General features: G+C 42.3%; 2 protein-coding genes across 4 annotated transcripts in view; one reads left to right on the forward strand and one right to left on the reverse strand.

Annotated features, from left to right (window-relative positions):
* Positions 1–343: 343 nt before the first annotated feature.
* On the reverse strand, positions 344–13,261 carry proser2 (proline and serine rich 2). Its single transcript, XM_083935251.1, has 4 exons — positions 13,086–13,261; positions 9,083–9,281; positions 5,395–5,686; positions 344–5,195 (listed from the first exon to the last, which is right to left on the reverse strand). Exons 2-4 carry the CDS (start codon positions 9,158–9,160, stop codon positions 3,691–3,693), a joined length of 1,875 nt encoding a protein of 624 aa, XP_083791377.1. The 5' UTR covers positions 9,161–9,281; positions 13,086–13,261; the 3' UTR covers positions 344–3,690.
* Positions 13,262–16,029: 2,768 nt separating this feature from the next.
* The window catches only part of rab3ip (RAB3A interacting protein (rabin3)), a 15,465-nt gene continuing 5,243 nt past the window's right edge, over positions 16,030–26,251 (forward strand). The window contains exons 1-7 of one of the 3 annotated variants that reach the window (XM_083934763.1): positions 16,030–16,150; positions 20,647–20,777; positions 22,314–22,430; positions 23,625–23,791; positions 24,575–24,746; positions 25,414–25,509; positions 26,016–26,093. In XM_083934763.1, coding sequence (XP_083790889.1) covers positions 22,341–22,430; positions 23,625–23,791; positions 24,575–24,746; positions 25,414–25,509; positions 26,016–26,093 — 603 coding nt within the window. In that variant the 5' untranslated portion in view covers positions 16,030–16,150; positions 20,647–20,777; positions 22,314–22,340. Of the gene's footprint in view, positions 16,151–20,646; positions 20,778–22,313; positions 22,431–23,624; positions 23,792–24,574; positions 24,747–25,413; positions 25,510–25,549; positions 25,635–26,015; positions 26,094–26,251 lie in introns of those variants that run through there. The other 2 variants (XM_083934764.1, XM_083934765.1) reach the window with 2 other exon arrangements.

Genomic DNA, 26,251 nt, shown 5'->3' on the forward strand with positions numbered 1-26,251 from the left:
AACCAGCACAAAAAGATGCAAAATGACTTAAAATAGATGCAAAACCAGCACAAAAAGATGTAAAATGACTAAAAATAGATGCAAAACCAGCACAAAAAGATGCAAAATGACTAAAAATAGATGCAAAACCAGCACAAAAAGATGCAAAATAACTAAAAATAGATGCAAAACTACCACAAAAAGATGCAAAATGACTAAAAATAGATGCAAAACAACCACAAAAAGATGCAAAATGACTAAAAATAGATGCAAAACAACCACAAAAAGATACAAAATGACTAAAAATAGATGCAAAACCGACGTTTCCCTTTAAATCAGCCGCCTCATCACCTGTTTAAACCTCCTGTAAGTTTCCCCTCAGGTGAAACTTTCCCCAGACGAGACCAATTCTTTGGTTCTTCTTCACGTCCCAGAGCGAAACAAAGAAAAACACCACGAGCAGAGAAGTGTTAATATTATTCTGTTTAATGATTCAACAGTAGATACATCACGCAGAGTTCATACAGTTTAGAACATGAACATGTCAGAGGCTGAGAAAGTTCACCAGGCCGTACCGCAGAGGCAGCCGCAGCAGCAGCAGCCGCAGCAGCCGCAGCAGCAGCAGCAGCAGCAGCAGCAGCAGCCGCAGCAGCAGCCGCAGCAGCAGCAGCAGCAGCCGCAGCAGCAGCAGCAGCAGCAGCAGCAGCAGCAGCAGCAGCAGCAGCAGCAGCTGCTCCCCCCCGTTCACCGCACGTGCACGCACTTTTTAAATCCCCGCTCTGTGCACGTCTGTACGCAAACATTTCCCACGTAAAGTCAGCTGTGTCGCACAGAATGTAGTTATAGCAACTGTACGTATGCACCATTAGATACTTCAATAAGGACTGCAGCTGGAACTGCAGAGAACCGGAGTCCGCAAACAACAAATCACACAGAACGAGATCCCACAGGAGAAGCACCGCGGAACTCCTCCTGTGGGACACTCAGTATACTTCAAAAGGTACTGTAGGTGAGCTACAGAGGCCGGAGTCTGGACAGAACACGGTAAACTTACACACACTCATACGTACACACACACACACACACACACACACACACACACGTACGTACACGCTCACACTGACACACACACACACACACACACACAGGTACGTACACGCTCACGCTGATACACACACACACACACGTACGTACACGCTCACGCTGATACACACACACACACACACGTACGTACACGCTCACGCTGATACACACGTACACACACACGAACGTACACGCTCACGCTGATACACACACACACACACATGCGTACGTACACGCTCACGCTGATACACACGTACACACGTACGTACACGCTCACGCTGATACACACACACACACACACACGTACGTACACGCTCACGCTGATACACACGTACACACGTACGTACACGCTCACGCTGATACACACACACACACACACAGGTACGTACACGCTCACGCTGATACACACGTACACACGTACGTACACGCTCACGCTGATACACACACACACACACACACGTACGTACACGCTCACGCTGATACACACGTACACACACACGAACGTACACGCTCACGCTGATACACACACACACACACACAGGTACACGCTCACGCTGATACACACGTACACACACACACGTACGTACACGCTCACGCTGATACACACACACACACACACACACGAACGTACACGCTCACGCTGATACACACACACACACACACGTACATACGCTCACGCTGATACACACGTACACACACACACACACGAACGTACACGCTCACGCTGATACACACACACACACACACATGCGTACGTACACGCTCACGCTGATACACACGTACACACAAACACACACACTTACGTACACGCTCACGCTGATACAACAGTTAAATAACACACTTTGCACAGATGTGATCGACGACAGCTTCACAGGAATCAAACGCACGTCCAGGATGTATTTCTAGACTCTGTGGTTTTTTTAGTGCTTGTGTTTTTGTACAATGCCATGTGCTCGCCCCGCCCTAAAGAGCAGCTTTAGAGTTTCCCCTCTGCGTAGTAAAACAAAATAAAAAAGTGAAAGTCCTGCCCACAGACCCATTCCACAGTCTGTGGTTTGGCGTGGGAGCTCAAAATAACCTCGGGTCTCTCTGGAAGCGTCTCTTCACCGTAGCGTCTGTCTTTCTGCTTCAACATGAACGCTCTGCTCTTTACGGCGTCGTTTTTCAGAAGTGATTCAAACTGCACTGGAGAGAAGTGCCTCGCTCTCGTCCCCAAAGTGCTGACAGAAAAAATAAAACACACACACACACACACACACTCACCGCTGACTAAAATGCCCAAAGTCGGGAAACAAACCAGTGAAAAAAGAAGGAAACAAAAGGTTCCCGTGTAAAAACGGGGGCGATAAAGACTTCACAGCCTGTGTATGAACATTAATCTCACTCTGCTGGAACAGTGACCCCGTGAAACACATAATATAAGTTAAACTTTATACAGAAACTAACATTGGGAGGGCTTTTTCAGAGTATATTTGTTATTTTTAAACATTTAAAATGCACTTTGCAGCTCAAATATTCACTTAATTTTGTAATTTAACCATTTATTTATTCATTTTTAATACCTAAATTACTTTTGTGCATAATCAGCTGCTCATTTGCTGTAAATTTGGGGTTAAAGTATCTTTTTCACCAGTGCCTGATCAAGCTGCTCAAGGGCCCTGGGGCAAAACTGAGCTGTGGGCCCCCCTGAACCCCCCCCCCCCCCCGGTTTCTTTTTCCCTCTTTGGATCCACATGTAACGACGACACGTATCTTTGTATTACCACACATTTCCTAACGAATGCCCCAAGGTTGTGATATGGTGGTAAGTTTTACAAATGTACTTCAAAACTGGATTAATAATGGTGTTAAAACTCGATTTTGTCACAAGGCAAGGCCTCAAAATTAGTTAAAAATGAAGGCACCATATTTTTATATTGTACTTTAACATATGACCAAACCAAATTACCACAAACTAACCGCCGCATAACGTACCGGGGGCTTTTGGTGAAGACATTCGCCCTCTATGCCCGGTTAATGATCCAGTCCTACTTTTCACATATGAAGAAAATATAAAATCCCAGTAAATAAACATTAATCTGGGCCTCTTTACCAAAAAAGCATCTAAAGGCAAACATGTCCCATTGTAGTTTATCTTAAATGTCAAAAGTGTATCAATCCACAGCTGAAAATAGTCCCAAACACATGTACTTCTCCCTCCGGTTTCCTGTGTGTAAGATGTTTTTCCAGAAATGGGACCAAGTTTGAGCTATTCACAAATCAAAGGTGAGACGAGAGATCAAATGTCCTTTGATTCCCACAAGAACAGGATGCGTCTCTTGACAGCGTCATGTTGTGCAGAGGTATACAACGTCTTGGATCAGAGGCAACATAGAGCAGTTTATCCGTCTTTAGTCATTGGAACAGTGTTGAGTCTGCAGCAAGTGTCACACTCAGTGAGAACTGGCTGTGCAGGTCTAAGATAGGATCAGGCTCCATTCCTCTGTGGTAAGTAGGTCTCTGTCCAACCACACCCCACACTCCCAGACAACCACGGAGAAAGTTCTACAAGTCAACTCCACCGGCGGGTACACGCCAGAGATTCAGGCTCGGTGGACGGAGACTGAATCCATTCACCTTCAGAGTTTATCAAGAGTCCTTAAGCAGCCCCAGTTTCCTCAACGCCTCCCTACGCGATTCATCCGTCGCGCCACGTCCAGAAAACTGCACGGTGATGCCCTGCGGACGAAACATGGATGCGGACTTCCGCCTGTGTTCAGGGGACGGGGCTCGCGGCGCAGGTTTCGGGGTAGTAACGCCGCCATGGTAGGAGTGCCGAGGAGGTCTTGGGGCTGGCGCCGGAGCCGGAGCTTTGAAACTCTTTGACGCCGGGCTCTCTGACGGGAGATTTACCCCGGTGGTGGGGTTGAAGGATCGGCTCTTGCCTCCGAAACTGTTAAGCCCAGAGGGCGGTGGCTCCGGTTTGGCAGGCGAGGTCGGACTCTTGTCGATATGAGAACTGAGGATGTCAGGAAGGTCGCTCCTGGTCACAGCTATGGGAGCAGGGGTCATGACTTTAGTCTTTCCTCCGTAGGTGTTGAACTCGATCGGCGTAGCCAGCACAGGTGAGAGGATTTTGGGTTCAGGGCTAGTCGCAGTTTCGCACCTGGAGGAAACAGAAGGGTTGACCACGATAGATTTCCCTCCGTAGCTGTTTGATTCAAGCGAGACGACCTCAGGAGGAGGGGAGAAAGAGGCCCTCCTTTCCGCAGGAGGTGGAAAGTAGCTGCTCTGTGTGACTGCTGGAGGCGAGGGGCTCGGTCTGGGGTTTCTGTCTTCATACCTCCTGGGGGGATCTGTCTGCAGAATCTCTGGTTTTCTGTCGACATGAATCTGGCTCTGACGTGGCGTCGCAACATTGGCTTCTGGCAATTTGGTGCTGGTTTCTGTTCTTGGGGGAACACTTGCCTCCAGAGGTTTGGCACTGGTTTCTGCACCTGCGAGAGCATCCGGAGAGGTGATGTTAGGGATGGCAAGTTGCGACACCCCCCCGGACATGGCTCTGTTCCTGTTCAGACCCAGCTTAGACAGCGCCTCCATCCTGGATTTGTCTGGCGCTGGGTCCTTGAAGGAAATGCTTCGAGTGGGAGTATTTCGATCTTTCTGCTCTGGGGCCAGCTGAGGTTCTACTTGCAGCAGAGGGTGTGCCGTACCCGTTAGGTTTGCCAGCATCTGCGCCCGTCTTTCATGGATGTGCACATTAGCCAGTGACTGGTTCTGGTGCTCCTTGTTGCCGTGGATCAAGCTGATATTAGAAGGAAAGCGGGTAGGCTTGGCAGAGGTAGGAGGACCGTGTTTACCAGAAAGATCGCCACTGTAGCTCGGTGACTTGTCGGACTCCATGCTGCTACTGCGGGAGACTGAGGAGGTTTGGAGGCTTGAGGTTCCACCTGCCTGGTTCTCTGCTATCTGTTGGGCAATCAGGACCGGGGTGGGGATGCAGCCTGGAGGATGGTAGGAGGAATGGCTGTCTGTCAACCCAAGGCTGCCGCTCGGTAGGGGAGGGTTGTACTCTGAAGGCAAGCTGTCCATTGGATCACGCCTTGGCTTCATCTCGAAGTGGCTTTCAGGGTGCTGTACCATACTCTGAAAATCTGGGAGGAAGAAATTACAAAGTGAAAATCTGGGAAACACCACAAGCTGCGGCTTCCAGGACTGGAGCAATAACTACACAGGTACACCAGATTTTATTCCTGGCCAGTACGGGGAGGACTTTGGGGTTCTTTGATTCATTAACCTAAGTATTTCCAGAATCCTGGCTACAACACTCAAGAACATACTGCTGTACTCTACCTGGACTGTTGGGGTTGAAGATCGGCTCTTTGGTCTGCACTAAGTCCGGCTCTGGGCGGACCAGATATATAATATCCTGGTCTTTGGGACTGGGATGTCTGGCAAAGAGAGAGGACACAACGACATTGGAGGTCGGGGTTGCATCGACTGTCTCGACGGGACGGCTGCCGCTTGCTGGGGGCTTTCTCCGGTCGTTCTCCTCCAGATTCTCCTCCAACGAGTCGATGGTCTTCTCGAAGAACTGGATGCACTCCTGCTCCTCCTGGCTCAGAAACTTCAGCGCATCGTCTTCCTGTCGAGGTCAAGGGACAATAGGAAACCAGTTGACAAGGTGTGATTTCATTATTTTTGCTATCTTGCATTTGTCAGGATCTGAGGTTTCCAGTTCCTTACAGGTCATCGATCACTCATGTTACTTATGGTTCACCACAGATTACATATCAAGTACACCGAACCTTCAAATGTCAAAAATGTCAAAGCTGGACCAACCCAAGGTGTTCAATTGCTACGCCACTCAAGCTTTCTGTTCTCGTTCGGTAGCATACATCGTTATTAGAAGCTACAATAACGAGAGTTAGCGCTCAAAATTGTAAAGTAAAGTAATTTCCGCAACAATCGTTTCTTAACTTCACACAGAAGTCATCAAAAGAAACGTATCTATCTACTCAGCTGCTGTCGATTTTGTCAGCTGAAATAAGCTTTCGCTAGCCGATGTGATTAGCTATAGCTAGCTAGCTATTTAAGCTTAAGTGCTACATCAGTGGCTTACTTTTTATGGTTTCAAGCAGCCTAATTTTTTGTTAAAAGGATTGCAGCATAGAGCTAATTAGTCCTGATATTATACGAAAGAATGATTGGGCCGTTGCTTTGACAAGCTAGTTGGATAAAAGTTAGTCTATTGTTCATGTTTTCAAAACACTTTTACAAAAGAATAGACTTTAACGATTATGACGAACTGATGTGTTTGGCAAATGTAAAGGATGCTAACGTTAGCCTAAACTGCGGCCTTGTTTAGGCTGTAGAGTGATCATAAAATTCACATGACTGATAATTCACGGACTGTTCATGACGTCAGACGCTAACCTGATAAAGAAAGGATACCTGAGAAATCCAGGTGAATAAGGCAGGGTGACCCGGAGAAGAGTTGCATCGGCTGTGTTTATTTTTTAACCAAATAAATCACTTTTAATTTTTGCTGCACCGGATTAATCTGCTCTTCCCTCTTCATCATTGAACCCCATGTTTTAAACCGTCCCCTCTTGACTTCCTCACACAGCCGTCACGTGTACGGACTGAACACAGGCGTGTGTGTTCCTGCATCCCAACCCTTTCAAACGTATTTCTGACCCTAACTTTAGCTCCAAATGGCCCCTCTCTCCTGGCCTCTCCTGATCTCTGCTTCACCTCCGCGGCTACCTGTTCAGCTCCACACAGGGCTGCCACTGAGGAATCACACAATGGGCTATCCAGTAACAACACTGGGTGACTCTTGATTTGGCTGCTCCCCTTTGAGGCCCCCCCCCCCCCGGTCCTGATAGAGATCGAGTCCACCTATTTAAGCCAAACCACATGGCTGTAGGGAATAGATAATAATCCCCCGTAACAATGTATAATGGACTTAAAACACAAGTTATTTAAGTAGCCTGTGAATGTTCTCAAGTGTCCAGGTTATCGTTATCATGTGTGTGTGTTGTCCCCGAAGCAATTTCAGTCAAAAGCAACTGGATTTAAGAGGCTATTTAAGAAGCAGAGCCACAAAGATGTAAATTACCAGTAAAACTTATCAGAGCGAGTTATTTGTTTCTTTACAGTGTAAGAAGAGTGCATACGTAACATTGCTCACACAAATAGACAAGAGTGTTTGACAATGAAGTGCGTTGATGTCAGACCGTATTTTACTGTAATTACACTGAAGGAAGCTGCTTATTTAGGGCTATTTCAAGGGGATGACCTTCAGCTCGCGGTTGACATGGCAAACAGGGTTTGTCGCTGACGAGCGTTACCGAAAAAAGTGTCACAACAAGGTAACCGAGACTCTTGTTTTTGCTTTACACGAACACACAAAGACACCAGCAGCAACACCCAACTGAAACCAGCGTGAGGTAAACACGGATGTGCTGGTTTCAGCTTCACACTGAATGATGTCTATTGTGGAAGACGCAGCTCAGGACCTAGAAAACTGCGGCTCAACCGGTTCGGTTTGTGTTGAGTGTTGATAACGAATGTCATCCCTGAGGCATGTGCGGGGATTAGGTTGTTAAGCAGGTGTAATTTCTCAGCGTCTGCGATGACTGGGTCTCATTGTGTAAACACAGCACAGAGCCCCAGTCAGCATGAAGTACAGTGTGAATGATCATCTGTTCGTGTGATACGCTGAGTGTGTTTGCTGTGTTTAAGGAGACAATAGAACAGGTCCGCAGTTCACAGAGCATGACCGTGCAATTATGCAGAAACCAGTGACAACCACTTACTCAGCTTTATTTATTCTAGTTGTTCATTATCTAAAAGAAACGTAGAGGAAGAGTTCATTTTGCTTTCATTCTGAGGGTTAACTGAAAAGTCTGATACCACTATCATGTCGCTAAATATGAAGCTACAGCCACTAGCTAGTTAGCTTAGCTTAGCATAAAGACCAGAAACAGTTCTTTCTACATATTAGTACAATATTGAGTTGAAGGAGTACTTTTAAGCATTTTCGGAAGTAGCCTATTCATGTTCACTTCCTTTCTGAGAGTTACAGTAGATAAGAAAATTGTTACAAATTTTATGTCTGTATGCTAGCTATATAGCTAAATAGCTACAGCCACTAGATGGTTAGCTTAGCTTAGCATTAAGACCAGAAACAGTAGTATCCTATTCATGTTCACTTTCTTTCTGAGGGTTGCAGTACATAAGAAAATTTTATGTCTGTATACTAGCTAAATAGCTAAATAGCTACAGCCACTAGTTGGTTAGCTTAGCTTAGCATAAAGACCTTAAACAGTTCTTACTACTTATTCGTAAAGTATTGATTTGGAGGAATACTTCTAGCCTATTCTTATTCACTTTCTTTCTGAGAGTTACAGTAGATAAGTTTCACGTATGTATGCTAGATAATTAGCTAAAGCCACTAGCCGCTTAGCTTAGCTTAGGTTTTTTATTTTTGCTAATTACTTAATTACTGAGTTAAAGGAGTTCTTCAACATTTCAGGAGGTTTCATTCACTTTTTTCTGAGAGTTAGATGAGATAATTGGTACGAGTCTCATGTCTGTACGCTAAATATGAAGCTACAGCCACTTGCTAGTTAGCTTAGCTTAGCATAAAGGCTGGAAACAGGTGAAATAAGCTAGCCTGTCTCTGTCAAAAAGCAAAACAAACAAAATCTGCCTACCAGCATTTCTAAAACTCTCTTATTAACATGTTATACTGTTTATTTAATACGCATAAAAACAGTGTAGCGGCGCTGCTTTTACGTTAGCTAAGCGAAGCTAACTGGCCTCAGGCGGTAGAGTCAAGAGAGCATTTACTTGTAGTTTTTATGTCATTTTTGCATGTTTTTATGTTTTATTATTATTACGACACAGTCACCAGCTCGGTTTGTGCCCTTCTAGTTATTTAATTTATTTTTGGGGGAGAATCTTTAAAAAGCACGTTTATGTTTGACTCCAGCTGCTACAGAGCTAAACTCCAGTGGTTTCAGATACTCACGCCTGGCCTGGAGCTTCGACCCGCACCCCCGTTGACCCTGTGGTGCAGATTAGGGTTGGCCTGCAGACGGACGTCCATGGTGCGAGGGTCAGAGGTCAGCGGGACATCTCAGGGAGGCTCCGGTGTTCCTGAGCGCCTCTAAGACAAAACACATCTGGTCTCAGGCCGAACGGTCGTCCAGTCGACTTTCAACGAGAGTCTGGAGACACAGAGAGGCAACCAGGGGGGACCGTTAAGTTTAGGCAACAACAGGAGACGGTTAAGTTTAGGCAACAAAAGGAGACGGTTAAGTTTAGACGACTAAAGGCGACGGTTAAGTTTAGACGACTAAAGGAGACGGTTAAGTTTAGACGACAAAAGGTGACGGTTAAGTTTAGACGACTAAAGGAGACGGTTAAGTTTTAACAACAAAAGGTGATGGTTAAGTTTAGACGACTAAAGGAGACGGTTAAGTTTTGTCGACAAAACGCGACGGTTAAGTTGAGACAACAAAAGGTGACGGTTAAGTTGAGACAACAAAAGGCGACGGTTAAGTTGAGACAACAAAAGGCGACGGTTAAGTTTAGACGACAGAAGGTGACGGTTAAGTTTTAACAACAAAGGGTGACGGTTAAGTTTAGGCAACAAAAGGTGACGGTTGAGTTTAGGCAACAAAAGGAGACCGTTAAGTTTAGACGACTAAAGGCGACGGTTAAGTTTAGACGACAAAAGGTGATGGTTAAGTTGAGACAACAAAAGGTGACGGTTAAGTTTAGACGACTAAAGGTGAGGATTAAGTTTAGGCAACAAAAGGAGACGGTTAAGTTTAGACGACTAAAGGCGACGGTTAAGTTTAGACGACTAAAGGAGACGGTTAAGTTTAGACGACAAAAGGTGATGCTTAAGTTTAGACGCTTAAGTTTAGACGAACAAAAGTGACGGTTAAGTTTAAACAACTAAAGGAGACTGTTAAGTTTAAACGACCAAAGGAGACGGTTAAGTTATGACGGTTAAGTTATGACGGTTAAGTTATGACGGTTAAGTTATGACGGTTAAGTTAAGACGAACAAAAATCTAAACTAAATCCGTTAGTTAAATGCAGAGTAAGACGTATAAAGTATAAAGCAGCAGAAATATAAATAAATGCACTGAGTCAGTTTCTCATCGTCGCTCTTTTAACTTGAGCGTCATGGCGGCGCGGACGCACCTGACGGACCTGTTCACCTGGAACAGGTGGCTGTAAAACCGGCTCCTGAAGCCGAAACCAGCGGGTTTTTCATCCGCCACATTCCTGTTCGGTGTTCGATGCCGCTCCGATAAAAACGTCACAGGAGGAATTTAGAACGAGGTTCCTGTTGGAGTTTGGAGCCAAAACGCCAAAAACGGAGCGGACAGGAAACAGTTCACGGGTTAAACGGTAACGTTGGTTACAACGACAAAAGGCGACGGTTAAGTTTAGACAACTAAAGGAGACGGTTAAGTTTAGACAACTAAAGGAGACGGTTAAGTTTAGACGACTAAAGGAGACGGTTAAGTTTAAACGACTAAAGGAGACGATTAAGTTTAGACGACTAAAGGAGACGGTTAAGTTTAGACGACTAAAGGAGACGGTTAAGTTTAGATGACTAAAGGAGACGGTTAAGTTTAGACGACTAAAGGCGACGGTTAAGTTTAGACGACTAAAGGAGACGGTTAAGTTTAGACGACAAAAGGTGATGCTTAAGTTTAGACGCTTAAGTTTAGACGAACAAAAGTGACGGTTAAGTTTAAACAACTAAAGGAGACTGTTAAGTTTAAACGACCAAAGGAGACGGTTAAGTTATGACGGTTAAGTTATGACGGTTAAGTTAAGACGGTTAAGTTTAGAGGAACAAAAATCTAAACTAAATCCGTTAGTTAAATGCAGTGACGTAAGACGTATAAAGTATAAAGCAGCAGAAATATAAATAAATAAATGCACTGAGTCAGTTTCTCATCGTCGCTCTTTTAACTTGAGCGTCACGGCGACGCGGACGCACCTGACGGACCAGTTCACCTGGAACAGGTGGCTGTAAAACCGGCTCCTGAAGCCGAAACCAGCGGGTTTTTCATCCGCCACATTCCTGTTCGGTGTTCGATGCCGCTCCGATAAAAACGTCACAGAAGGAATTTAGAACGAGGTTCCTGTTGGAGTTTGGAGCCAGAACGCCAAAAAACGGAGCGGACAGGAAACAGTTCACGGGTTAAACGGTAACGTTGGTTACAGCGACAAAAGGTGACGGTTAAGTTTAAACGACTAAAGGAGACGGTTAAGTTTAGTCGTCTTAAGGTGACGGTTAAGTTTAGACGACTAAAGGAGACGGTTAAGTTTAGACGTCTTAAGGTGACGGTTAAGTTTAAACGACTAAAGGTGACGGTTAAGTTTAGTCGTCTTAAGGTGACGGTTAAGTTTAAACGACTAAAGGAGACGGTTAAGTTTAGTCGTCTTAAGGTGACGGTTAAGTTTAAACGACTAAAGGTGACGGTTAAGTTTAGTCGTCTTAAGGTGACGGTTAAGTTTAGACGACTAAAGGAGACGGTTAAGTTTAGACGACAAAGGTGACGGTTAAGTTTAGACGACTAAAGGAGACGGTTAAGTTTAGTCACTAAAGGAGACGGTTAAGTTTAGACGACAAAGGTGACGGTTAAGTTTAGACGACTAAAGGAGACGGTTAAGTTTAGTCGTCTTAAGGTGACGGTTAAGTTTAGACGACTAAAGGAGACGGTTAAGTTTAGACGACAAAAGGAGACGGTTAAGTTTAGACGACTAAAGGAGACGGTTAAGTTTAGACGACAAAAGGAGACGGTTAAGTTTAGACGTCTTAAGGTGACGGTTAAGTTTAGTCACTAAAGGAGACGGTTAGGTTTAGACGACAAAAGGAGACGGTTAAGTTTAGACGACTAAAGGTGACGGTTAAGTTCTTGTAAAATACGGCAGTTGACCTTTTATTTTACGTTTAAATTGATCAGAAATCATTTTTAATGCAGATCTAATACAGTGACACATGTATTAACACTGTTCATTTACAGTGCACACTGGAACACATGGTGTAATGCTGCAGTGTTTAAGAACACGACACATATTTCTACTTTTTATATATTTAAAAAACATAGAAATAGTTTCTCCAGAAGAAGAAAAAACAGATAATTGTATAAAACCATTCATAAATGTTGCTGTATTTAACATTTTAGCACTTTAACTCTCTCACTACCACCAAACACACTCACTCATATTTCACGTATATAATTCAGTGCTTTATGTTTAGTTTGCTCGTGTTTATGTTTATATTTATGTCGGCGTCGTCAAAGCAAGTCAAATTCCCTGTAATGAAAATTACCTGGCAATAAACCTGAGTCTGATTTTTACTATAATACATCATAGTTTCCAATTTATCGCCCTGTTTTTAGTCACAGGGACAGGAGGACAGTGTTTTCTTGTAAAATACTGCAGAGTTTGACCTTTAATGACCTTTTAATTATGTTTAAATTGATCAGAAATCATTTTTAATGCAGATCTAATACAGTGACACATGTATTAACACTGTTCATTTACAGTGCACACTGGAACACATGGTGTAATGCTGCAGTGCATAAGAACACGACACATATTTCTGCTTTTTATATATTTAAAAAACAAAAATAGTAATGAATAATGACATAAATGATGTTGAGGTGATGAGATAAAGCAGCGATAATGTGCATATATTCAGTTAGCAATAAAACAATTTAGATGAAGTGATAATATAATATAATAGTTTTCCAGAAGAAGGAAAAACAGATGATTGAATGATGTTTTCATACATTCTTAAAGAAAACCACCAGCCCACATTCATAAATGTAGCTGTGTTTGTACTTTAATACATCATTGTTTCCCATATATCTCCTTATTTTAGGTCTGTACATCTGCAGGACCAGGGTATTAATGAGTTAGTGACTTTCCCAGAGTTTAAGTAAATAAAAACCTCCTGATTTAAACAAACGCGTTGTGTTTTACGCAGTGACTTACCCAACAGCTCCACACACAGCTCCCTCATCATACACCCTCACACGTGTCTGTTCTTCCCTCAGAGAGGAAACATCAGCATGAGTCTGTGAAGTCTCTCCACTCTTCAATCATATATCTTTTTATATTTATATATATGTTTAAAAAAGTCCGCTTTGGTTCCGCTCCTCCCGCTGAGCCCCGTGTGCGTAATGGCACCAGCTCGGCGCATTACGCACCGCTTTAAAGCACCAGGAAACTCCACCCACCGCCCCTTGGGAGTGTGTGTGTGTGTGTGTGTGTGTGTGTGTGTGTGTGTGTGTGTGTGTGTGTGTGTGTGTGTGTGTGTGTGTGTGTGTGTGTGTGTGTGTGTGTGTGTGTGTGTGTGTGTGTGTGTGTGTCTCATTCAGGTGTGTGTGGAGGTGACACAGTGGAAAGTCATCCAACTCAGAGTTTCGCTGTGACGGGTTCAGGTGCAGTGGGACATTTCAGCTTCACAACACTAAGTTTAGTTTAACTGAGTTGAGTTTATTTTGATTTAATTTTTTTTTTTTTTCAGTTTAATTGTTTTTCATTGTATTTTATTTTAGTTGAATTGAGTTGAGTTTATTTTAATTTAATATCCTTTTATTTTAGTTGAGTTGAGTTTATTTTAATGTAGTTTAATTTAACTTCTGTTTAATTTAATTTAATTTAATTTGTTTAAATGTTATTGTATTTTATTTGACTTGAATTGTGTTGAGTTTATTTCAATATAATTTAATTTAATTTAATTTGAGTTAAGTTTAATTTAATCTTATTTCATCTAATTTATTTTATTTTATTTAAGTTCATTTTCACATGAAAATTCAGAATAAATCAAATTAAAAAGACAGAAACTCAAAGCAGAGAGGAAGGAGCCTGAACGCATCATTCAAACTCCTCCCTATTAAAAATAATAATAATAAAAAGAAGATTACTCATCATCAATAAAACATTCAGAGAAATAAAAATATGTTTCATATTCAGTAAATATAATAAAACATTCATGTATGAAAACACGCCCACTGCATCTGTAATGATGAGTCATGTTTCTATTATTAATGTTCTTTTGTTTCCACTGCTGTAGATATTATTAGTCACATTATTATGATTATTATTCTTTTCTATTATTCATCTGTTTATTATTATTATTGTTATTGTTGCTGTGCATTTTTCTCTCTGGACAAACCGGCCGAGGCCACGGTGAAGAAACTGAGTTCATTTACACAACGACGTCATAATTCTGAGTATTTTCACTTTTATATTTCTTTATATTAATGCGGCAGCAGCTCAGTCCATAGGTGTCCGTATGCTAACCCTGCTAACCCTGCTAACCGTGGCTAACCCTGCTAACCGTGCTAACCCTGCTAACCCTGCTAACCCTGCTAACACTGCTAACCCTGCTAACCGTGGATAACCGTGGATAACCCTGCTAACCGTGGATAACCCCCACAAAAACCGCTATCGGAGGAGAATAGTGTTGCTTTTGGGCGGCAGTAGCTCAGTCCATAGGTGACCCCGCTGGGAACCGTAGGGTCGCTGGTTCAAGTCCCCGTGTGGACCATGAATGGAGCGTGGACTGGTGGCTGGAGAGGTGCCAGTTCATCTCCTGGGCACTGCCGAGGTGCTGTTGAGCAAGGCACCAAACCCCCAACTGCTCGGGGCGCTGGTCACTGGCAGCCCCCTCGCTCTGACATCTCTCCATTAATTGCGCGTGTGTGTGTGTGTGTGTGTGTGTGTGTGTGTGTGTAAATTCAATTTCCCATTGCGTGATAAATAAAGTTCTTCTTTATTTGAGTATTTTTACTTTTATATTTCTTTATATTTTGACTTTATTTGAGTATTTTTAATGTTTTATTTCTTGATATTTTGACTTTACTTCATTTAAAACTGCACATTTCATTTATTGCAGCTTCTTAAATATAAATAAAGACGTCTCCTTTTCATGTTTCATCATTTTCTGACACTTTTTGAACCAAACTTCATCGATTAACGGAGTAAATAACAGAAAAAGTGACATTTTGAGATCTTGATAAAGTCGAGTAATGAATAATAAGATAAATGACGTTGAGATGATGAGATAAAGCAGCGATATTTGAGATGTAAGTACAAATATTCACTCAGCAATAAAACAATTATAATGAAGTGATAAATGTAATAATTTTACAACAAAGTCCAGAGAAAAAACTTTATTATGTGATAAATGAACTTCAGGCTGATGGTTTGTTGGTGTTGAGCGCCTCCTGCAGCCGACAGCTCATCCTTCACAATGAACTCATGAGTTTAATTTATATTATTATTAAACAAAAAAGTTATAATTAGATTTATAAAATTAGATAAAAAGTCAAAATAATAAAGTCATAACTTTTAGTCATAAAAAATTGATAAAAAGTCACAAAAATTAGATAAAAGGTCAAAAGAATGACTTAGTTATACATTATAGAAAGAATTAAAAAAGTCGGAATGATGGAATAAATAAATATCTGTAAGATAAAAAGTCATTATTATGCGGTAAAAAGTCATAAAAATTAGATTAAAGGTCAAAATAATTACATAAAAAGTCATTTTTATGAGATTAAAAAATTCATAAAATTATATTTAAAAAATTAGATAAAAAGTCAAAATAATGACACAAAAGTCTTAGGAATTATGAAAGAATTATGAAATAAAAAGTCGAAATTAAAAGATGAAAAAAGTCATAATTATTAAATAAAAAGTCAAAAATTTGATTTAAATGATTAGATAAATTCAAAATAATGACTTGAAAGTCATACTTGTGATTTTTCTTTAAGTCATAATTATGAAATTAAAAAAAAAGTCATAAATATAAAACTAAAAAAAAGTCGAAATAATGAAAATAAAAATGAGATAAACCAGTTATAAAAATGAGGCGATGCTGATGCTCGAGTTTCCCAGTCGTGCCTGAACGCACCTCCCGTCCGTTGGTACCTGCTCCGCTCTGCGTCATCAACGTCTCCGGTTCGTCCGTTTGTTTGTTTGACGGTTTGCTTCTTTACGTTACCGGGAGAAAACCCCGCCGGTCCCGCTGCTGTGCCCACGGAGGTCCGGTGAGTCCGCGGCTAACGTGTTTATCACCGCCATTGTTGTTGTTGTTGTTTACCGTAGAATTATAAGGTAAGTTAGGTCGGACTTGCTTTAGCTCGTTAGCTTAGCTTAGCTGCACGCAAACGCACCACTAACTGATGCGCCCATTATCGGACACAGAGCCGTCCGTCGCACTATTCCTCCTCTTTTCCCACAACTAGCCACCACGCACTCTCACTGTTAGTGTCTAAACACATTTGTTGTTATTAAAGTCAGATTTATTCACAATAAATCCCGTTATTTTAATTCATTTTAGTGGAATTAGCTGGTTGTGGCCGGGGCGATGGGCGATAATGGAAGCCCCCTCTCATCTGTAATCCCCCGCTAGCATGCGAATAACGGACGCATTTTAGCATTTTTAAAGATGACAAACGCGCTGTATTCAGTTTTTTTATTCAGGTTTGATTCAGTCTTCATGAAACAAATGTCACATTAAACAAAAACCGCTAAAACCTCGCATCTGAATGAGCTTGTTGTAGCTAATTTAATGCTAACGCACCGTTAGCTCAACGACACCTGAGCTGACAAACAGCGGAGAGACGCAGCTCTTCGTGCATCTTTCATGGGCGCAGAGTCGGATAACACCCGTTTGTGTTTGTTTGTGTTTTCTAATGTTATCGTTTGCTCAGTACGTGTTAGCGTTTTAGCCCGTTTGCTAACGTTTCACACATGCTAACACACTGCTAGCTTAGCTGTCACTGCGCCCTGGAACAGGTGCTTTAAAGAAAACGCAGCCTGTGCACAAGGTTTTCAGACTGGTGTTAAGTCAGTTTGATGTTCTGTGCATGCTATATTCATACATTAATAACTATTATGCATTTAAACAATTTCACTGAATTATGTTAAACAACCTGTGCACACAAAAATCACAAAAACAGGAATATAAAAATACAATATATAACTATAACAAATAAGTATAAATAAGCAGTGTTATTGTAGTGCAAAAGTAAACATATAATAATATAAGGTGCACTGGACAGACTAATATTCCTCATGTATCCCAGGGCTTTTTAATATAATTTTCTTGATTTTTTGCTAAACTTAAATCTATTATTCTTTCTTATCTTTTGACCTGGAGATGTTAAACCATGTGTGCAACATAAAGACTAATATTCCTCATGTATCATAAGGATTGTTTTTGAATAATATATATTTTTTATGATTTTCTATGATTTATTATGGGTTTTTTTTGTTGCAAAGCTTAGAAAAATGTTCCCAATCAGTGTTTTTCCTGGGTTATCCCAGACACACAAGCCTCGTGATACATGAGGAAGATTAGTCTTTATGTTGAACATGTGGTTTAACATCTCCAGGTCCAAGGATAAGGAGGCATGTTAGGTTTAAGTTTAGTTAAAGTCATTAAAAAAAAAAATATAATTCAAAAACAAACCTTACCCAGCTCTTGTTTTAATGTATTTTAAATCAAATGCTTCGGTGTTGAATACAAATATTTATTTTATGTTTTATACTTGAGGTGTGTGTGTGTGTGTGTGTGTGTGTGTGTGTGTGTGTGTGTGTGTGTGTGTGTGTGTGTGTGTGTGTGTGTGTGTGTGTGTGTGTGTGTGTGTGTGCGCGTGTGCGTGTGCGCGTGTGTGTGTGTGTCGTAAACCCGTTAAACACACCGGATGAGCGTTTACTGGAGTAACTGGATCTCCAGCGTCCCTCAGCGTGTCCGGTTACCACGGACACTCAGGGGCTGGTCTCCATGGAGACCGCAAAAACGGGGGGAGAGGAGGGATTGTTCGGTCTGAATGGATCCGAACAGCTGTAGTTGTTTATAACCTAAAACCATCTCTTTTAATGTGATTTTAATGAAAAAGCTATAGTGATAATCTTAAATCTCTGTGTATTTGTAGAAATCTAAGCTGTAATAAGCTTTAAGGTGCTGGAAAAGCTTCAAATTGAACTTTAAAGTGCTTTAATTTGACCTTGGATCTGTGTACGAACCCTGTACTTTGATGCAGTTGCGTAAAATAGTATTTTTAATGAGGATTTTAGTTTCCAACGATTCTAAAAACAAGATAATGGAGATGGTCTTTGTCCTTCCTTCTGATTTTAATTTATTGAATATAATTGACCAAATCTGTGTTTCTTTTGTTGTTGTTTTTACTGCTGCTAGAATTATATTTGAGTTTCTGTATTTTTTTATTCTTTGTAACTTTTTTACTCAATTTGCAAACTAAACTTGGGCCGATTAAAAACATTTGACGGCAGTTTAAACAAGCAGAACGTGCTACAAAGAGGTTAAAGTTTGATTTATTCAGCACATGTTGGAAGAAGACGTAAAATATTACAGTTCAAAGATATTAAGTAAAAAAAAAAACATGCAAAGGAAACGCAGAAAACCCACAAGAGGCTTAGCATGAAGGATAATTCAACAATATTCATCAAGATAGAAGAAAATACAGTTTAAATATACACACACATATATATATATATATATATATATATATATACATACATAAAAAATAAAATAAATTAGAACATAATGAATGGAAATAAGATTAAAAATATAATAAAAGAAGAGGACAGAATAAATGAACAAACCAATACGGCGAGTAAATAATAATAAAACAAACTAAACTTAATTCATTGATACAGTAAAAAGTTTTAAAAAGCTAAAGGAGAAAGTTTCTGCTGCTGTTTGTTTATGGCTCAGAGTCTCAGATATCAGATTGTCCTTGAACGCACCGTCAGTCCAGTTCTGTCAGCTTTATTTTCCACACAACAACAACAACAACGACGACAACAATGAAACTTGGACCAAAGCAACGACACAACTAAAAGTTATTTGTGATTAAGCTCAAACGTAAGAAGAAGAAGGTGCGACTCTGACTCAGTGACACTAAACACACGACACAGACCTGCTTCTGCAGCTGGAGCTTTAAATAAACTTCAGGGAGTGACCCGGGTTTTATTTGTCTTCTGCAGCGAGTCGCTCAATTTGAGCTTTTGTATATATGCTCAATGAGGGACGCACCCACATTACACACACACACACACACACACACACACACGCACACACACACATGTGCGGCGGAGCAGGTGGGACCGGTGTGCTGTTAAAAAACACCCTCTGCTGAGGTAGGAAAGCTTATTATAAGAACACAATGATGCTAATGATGCTAATCTGCTCTGAAAATAGACTTGATGTTTTGTTGTCGGTCACTCCCACGTCAGCCGTGAACGTCCTGTTTCCTTCTGTCTGCTGGCAGAAATACAGAAATCCACTTCATGGTGTTTTAAACCTGCTGCAGGTGCAGGAAGGAGGAGTTATTTATCACTAACCATCACAAGCTCATGCTATGATTATTGTGTTAGCGCTGCACGCAAGAGACATCTCTCTAGGACAGGGGTGTCAAAGTGATCCAGTAAAGAGTCGCTGTGGCTGCAGGTTTTCATTCCAACCAATCAAAACACACCTGACTCGACTTACTCCATCACCTGAACTGTCTTCACACGGTTGAGTTGTTGGACCAGGTGTGTTTTTGATTGGTTGGAATGAAAACCTGCAGCCACACGGCCCTTTACTGGATCACTTTGACACCCATGCTCTAGGACGACCTGGGAAACCAACGACTTTTTTTTGGATCCTGCTTCCTTTAGGCCGAACAAACCAGACTTTAGCCGTGAAACGTCCTGGGGCACGGTACGGATGGACAGTTGTGTGAGCGCGCCCTCAGTAATCTCGGCTCTTCCCGTAGCAACTCCTTTAAAGAAGATTATAAAAGCCAAACTGTTTTAAAAGAACAAATGATGAAATTCTTGTGGTAAACAAGACTAACATCACAGCACTGTGTCCTTTCTCATGTAAAGCACATAAAGAAGAATAAGTTCACTTTTTTCCCATCATCACTGGCTTTTTCGTTGGCGAAACCAGAATTCTGTCGCCTTTAGAAGCGTTACTACCTTTTATATTATAGTCTTTGGTCTTTTTGAAACTAGGGATGCAAATTTGGACTTTTTTTTCTTCTTCTGACTAATAGTTTGCTTCCCACGACCGTCCAAAATCAGAAATCTAATAATGTTTTACGCGTCAGGACTTTTAAGTTTTGTCTGCAGGCGATTTTTGTGAATCGGCCTCATGAGTGCAGGCGTCGGCTGATGCCAATTATCTGAAAATGGCGCTAAATGGTCAACCGTAATTGGTCGGTTGATCACTAATTTTGTTCTGAGTGATGACGTTTGTCGTCTCAATTAGCCGTTTATTAGCAACCGCCTTTTTAAAGTCAAGCTTGGAAACACACACGTGCAGTTTTTACTGACGTCTTTAATGTCGTAGAACGAAAAGTTTAAATCTGTGTAAACCAAAGACATTATTTTAGGCATCTAACCAAAAACTTTCAGCGCACCAGAAGGGACTCATCTCAGTGTGTCAGGACTCAAACACTCTACGTTGTCCTACACGTTCTCTGGTATGTTTTGTGTCTTCATAGCGTCGTTTCTCCGTCTCTCTCAGGTTGAGGACGCTCTTCTACCCGTCTGTGTGTTTGCTGACTCACCCGTTCACCTGCAGACCGTCCCGCCTGTCTGAGGATCGTCTGAGCCGCCGTCCATCCTCTCTGCGTCTCCATCCACAGCTGCACTATGGTACATAGAACACACACACACACACACACACACACACACACACACACACACACACTCTTAATACATGTATTGAACGATAAGACTCATCTTTTCTGACATTATGGCCAATTTAAAAAAAGAAAATCGGTAAAATGCAAAACCATAACGACCCAAATGTGTGATTAATACTTAAAAAACTGGATGTTCAAGGGTCTAACAATCAAGAATAGTACATTTGTTTCAACCCTAATGTTATGTTTGGTGTCCAGGAGGTCGTTTTTTTTACAAAGTTACATTGTTTTATCACTTTCTATGCTTCTCTGAACACTCTGTAAGCATGTTAGGACGCACTCACACTCTCCATCCGTCCAGTGCCCCGTGCTTTAGGGTCCTTGTCCCCCCCTCCAGGCCCGTTTGTACTCACACTACCTGGGCCTCTGCGGTGCTTCTTGCTGCCTATACGTCATCACGCCGTAACACGTCACACGCATTGATGACGTCATGGCGATGCGTGGCTTTGTGTCCAGATCTTTCCGTAGACCTCAGAGTTTTTGTGCGTCTTGTCCATCTGTTTTTGTTTGAAATGTCCGCGCATGGTCCCTCCTTTTTTTTTCTATGTCCCAACAGGCGCACATAAAATGACCTCAGAACCGCCGTAGGCCTCGTGCTCGTACACTTGCGCAAGTTCGTCCTCGTACATGCTCCCAAACTGGTCAAACGAACTAGACTTTACCCGTGAAATGTGCTTGGGCACGGTTTGGATGGACAGTGTGAGTGCGCATGTTAGTCTGCAAACACTGACACATCCCCCGACACACTCGTCCCAACTCTCCAGGTAGTTCCAAACAGTAAATCAACACATTACCAGTGTCTAAAACACATTAATCACATTAAAACATGAATTAATTACAACTAATGGACACACGGGTTTCAGGATCGTTGTGTTTCCTCTCTACCTTCTATCTCTAACCACGGAGGGAAACACGACTGGACACAGACGCAGCTTCATATGATGAATGTTTTAGAGGAGTTTTTATCAACACATCAGTAGATTTCACCTGCTGGGTCTAAAAAACTACTTGTATGAAACGACACATCGAGTTGAAGCATCTAGGAGGAGGTTTCCACTAAAACAGCAGCTTATTCTTAAAAAATGGAAGAAATTAATGTAAACAAAGTCCAAAATTCTGAACATTAACTGGTTAGTTTTAATCTCTTAATGGAGTTCTTGCGGTGCTGTTGCTGCTTTTGTTCTGAAAGGCTATTAACGCGTCTCTGAGGACAAACGTTTTAAATGCAAACTCTCAGTGATAAAATGAGGTATGAACTAACTAATCAGCTGATTAATAAGTTGTTTACAGCAACAACAAACAAAAGCTTTGAAGCCTTTTGTTCGCTCTTCCCCGTCTGGACTGAAGCAAGCTGCCTTCAACTGTGTGCAGCTCACTGAACATTTGAGATGAGAATACATTAAACCAGCACTTTGCAGCCTCACTAACAGCTGTCTGTGTGTGTGTGTGTGTGTGTGTGTGTGTGTGTGTGTGTGTGTTTCTGCAGAGTGTATGATGTCTGAGAGCAGCTGCTATGGCCTGCAGCAGCGGTCAGAGCAATGCCGAAACTCTGGAGGGGTTCCATGAGGTGAACTTGGCCTCGCCCACCACACCTGACCTTCAGGTAGGTCGAAGTAGAGATTCATTCATTCATCAGCACATTTCAGGTCGTTCACATCGTCTTTCCCTCAGGGAGTTTTCCTCTAACCGCTCAACTTTAGTCTGGTTTAGTCGTCCGTCCACAGCAGCCGGCGTTATCGGAGCCTGAAAACGGGATCTTTAGAAACCGGGTCCCAGAGTAGGAAGATTTGAAAACGCCCCCCATGGCGTTGTGGTCTGGACGGTGAAAGAAGGATGCCGTGATGGTCCCACCTCCGACCTCGCGGCGTCACATAACAACAGTGCTTCTGCGTGAGAGGACAGAGACAGACCCAGAGACTGTTTTCTGAACTGGACTCTGAGCCACATGCATGGGACTGAATGAGGCCCAGCACAGATGTCTCCCTTTCCCCTGATGCTCTGAATAAGGAGCTAAACTGCTCTAGGCTCTGTTTCTAAATCCAGTTCTAAGAAGCTGTGAAAAGTCTCTAAATGTAGCGAGAAAGTGGCGCCTGGGAGTGCTTTGGGATGGGGAAGGGGCTCCCAGCAGCCCCCTCTGCTCAGTGAGGACACTAACTGCAGAGTGAAGGGGCTCCCAGCAGCCCCCTCTGCTCAGTGAGGACACTAACTGCAGAGTGAAGGGGCTCCCAGCAGCCCCCTCTGCTCAGTGAGGACACTAACTGCAGAGTGAAGGGGCTCCCAGCAGCACCCTCTGCTCAGTGAGGACACTAACTGTAGAGTGAAGGGGCTCCCAGCAGCCCCCTCTGCTCAGTGAGGACACTAACTGCAGAGTGAAGGGGCTCCCAGCAGCACCCTCTGCTCAGTGAGGACACTAACTGCAGAGTAATCGGTGCATCAGAGTCCAGAACAGCACCAAAGTCTCCACTAAGACCAGAACCAGGGACACGTTTGTCTCTAGGATGGAGGAGGATTTGGAGAGAAACTCTCCGGTGTTTGGATTCTCCACAGCGTCTCCCCGTCTCTTCTTCTCTGTTGTTGGTGTATTTCTGTGGCAGTTACAGCGCCACCTCCAGACCTGGCATGTGTACTACGGTGTTTGGAGCCGGGTTCACTGGTTTCCTGTGGACGCAGAGATTTCTTGAGTCGAGGCCGAGTGGACGGGACTCAACCAAAAATGGTTGTTTTTGGTCATGTGGACGAACCCTCAGTAACTCGTCTTAACGTCTTTATCCGTTCCCTTCTCTGTGTCGTTCTGCAGAACCAAGCAGAGCAGCGCGCCCCCGCCCGTCACAGCGCCCCGCCCACCTCTCTGTACCGCACCCATTCCCTGGGAGCGCACCCTAGTGGCCGCCCCACCTCCCTGAGGGCCGACCAGCTCCCCACGCAGCCGGTGTACTCCACGCCACGGCCCAGCCACAATGGAAGGTGATGAACACACACTGACGTCAGAGTAATGTGTGGTTGAGGGTAGACTTAAGCTGATTAATTATAATTAATTAATCATTTTGATTATTGATGAGTCGCAGGAATGTAAAAAACCTGGTTGAAGCTTCTCAAATGTGATTAATTGTTTATTTTCTCTGTTTTACGTCATTTTTAACAATATTTTTACAATGATTTTTGAAGATTTCATGAAGCATTTGTTGGGCTTTAGGAAATTTTCTGAATTTTATAGACAAAATAATTAACTGCAGCACCACATGGAGGACGCTAGCTGCAAAAAAAATTAATAAATATATAAAAATAAAATAATTAACAAATAAATAACTTGATAGCTAAATTATTAAGTTATTCCTTATTGCAGTTTTCTACTTGTTCAACACATTTGAGCTTAAAATTCATGTTAAAAATACATTTTAAATAAATAACTCATGAATTTAATTTATATGTCATTAATTATACCAAAAAATAAAATGTAGGCGTTTATTAGTTTATCATATTTAACATGAATTAATTAGCTTATTTATTTACTTTTATATTCATTCACTTATTAATACAATTACCTATTTCATTTACACATTTATTTATCAATTTAATTAATTAATTAAATGTATTTCTTTATTTTTTCATATATTTTCTATTTATTTTGAATTTAATTGTTAGTTTTTAAATTAATTAAATTACTCTCACTTCCCATTAATCCCCAAACTGTTCAACAAAATGTTTATAAATAATTCCTGTTCACACATAACTGCGTCGGCGCCACAGCGTGCCGGGCCAGGAGGCGGAGTCAGCCGAGGGCAGCTTCCTGTCCGGGGAGGACGGCGAAGAGTGCAGCGCTCTGAGCGACAGCCTGTCGCGTCTGCGCAGCCCGTCGGTGATGGAGGTCCGAGAGCAAGGCTACGAGAGGCTGAAGGAGGAGCTGACGAAGGCCCAGAGGGTAGGACGCACACACACACACGCACACACACACACACACGCACGCACACGCACACACACACACACACACACACACACAGGTCTTAATTTTAATTTAAGATTGAATGTGAGTGTGTGCAGATGGACGTGTTTGTGTGTTTGTAAGAGTTTATATCTCCACCCTCATCACCTCGGACATCCATAGGTAGATATGTAGACGTCTCAGTGTGGCGGCCATCTTGGACGGAGGGACCGCTGCTCTAAACTGAATTTTCAACCAGTTTTCAAGCAGTTTGGTCTGAACCAAATGTCACACATTTAATTATGATACAGGATACTGTAAATGCAATAAATGGTACACTCCAAAATCTCTTTTGTAAATCAAAGTGGCGCCGCTGAGACGCAGCTCACAGGCCGTGATGCTGCATCTACGTATTTATATCTATGATTTACTTTAACATCAGGTCATATTCTTTATTTGATTTAAAATGCATTTACTCTTTTTGTTTTATTTATTTGTTTTTAAGCCTGAAAAACATTTCACTCATTTTCATTTATTTTTCATCTCTTTGTTCCATGCTATGATTTTACATTCATGTTTTTACGTGGCGCTTGTTTTTCTGTTGTGTTTTTTCTTTTTGTGCGTGTGTGCGTGCGTGTGTGTGTGTGTGCGTGCGCGTGTGTGTAAGGATCTGCTGTTGAAGGATGAGGAGTGTGAGAGTTTGTCTAAAGTCAGGGACCAGCTCGGCCAGGAGCTGGAGGAGCTCACCGCCAGTCTCTTCCAGGTCGGTCCGCCTCTCCCCTGCTTCCTGTTTCCTGTTTCCCTTCCTCCTCCTGAGGCAGCGGCCGGACTGAAACATTTGTCCACATGCCCCTCGTCCTCCTCCTCCTCCTCCTCCTTCTCCTTCTTGTGGGTGAAGGTGCTGGGACTCTGATCTGTGTGTGTGTGTGTGTGTGTTTCCTGTGGCAGCAAAACCACTAAAACATTGATTTTACTGTTGTGTGTTTTTTTAATGTTCATTTTAGCTGGTTAACTAACAGAATGAAAACACCAACATGTGTGAATAAAAGTGTGTGTGTGTGTGTGTGTGTGTGTGTGTGTGTGTGTGTGTGTGTGTGTGTGTGTGTGTGTGTGTGTGTGTGTGTGTGTGTGTGTGTGTGTGTGTGTGTGTGTGTGTGTGTGTGTGTGTGTGTGTGTGTGTGTGTGTGTGTGTGTGTGTGTGTGTGTGTGTGTGTGTGTGTGTGTGTGTGTGTGTGTGTGTGTGTGTGTGTGTGTGTGTGTGTTTCCCAGGAGGCCCACAAAATGGTCCGAGAAGCAAACGTGAAACAGTCAAACGCAGAAAAACAGCTGAGAGAAGCTCTGGGAAAGGTGACGACACTGAACATCCACACACGTTGATTTCCGCGCAGGGATCAATTTTACCTAAACACGTATTTTACGGTTTACGCATTTTTTTACTGCCGGGGAGAATTAATCCTTCAGCTTCACAGATTAATCCTCAGATTATAGAGCAACAGAAAATAAGA

The sequence above is a fragment of the Echiichthys vipera genome (assembly GCF_963691815.1).
Source record: "Echiichthys vipera genome assembly, chromosome: 20".
In the NCBI taxonomy this organism is placed as follows: domain Eukaryota; kingdom Metazoa; phylum Chordata; class Actinopteri; order Perciformes; family Trachinidae; genus Echiichthys; species Echiichthys vipera.

What these genes read in the sequence shown, in the direction of transcription:
- proser2 (XM_083935251.1), bottom strand. Translation starts at nt 9,160, where the DNA reads ATGGACGTCCGTCTGCAGGCCAACCCTAATCTGCACCACAGGGTCAAC. An exon ending in GTCGAAGCTCCAGGCCAGGC is followed by an intron (nt 5,687 to 9,082) that starts GTGAGTATCTGA and finishes TGACCTCGACAG; the next exon opens with GAAGACGATGCGCTGAAGTT. An exon ending in CTTCAACCCCAACAGTCCAG is followed by an intron (nt 5,196 to 5,394) that starts GTAGAGTACAGC and finishes TCTTCCTCCCAG; the next exon opens with ATTTTCAGAGTATGGTACAG.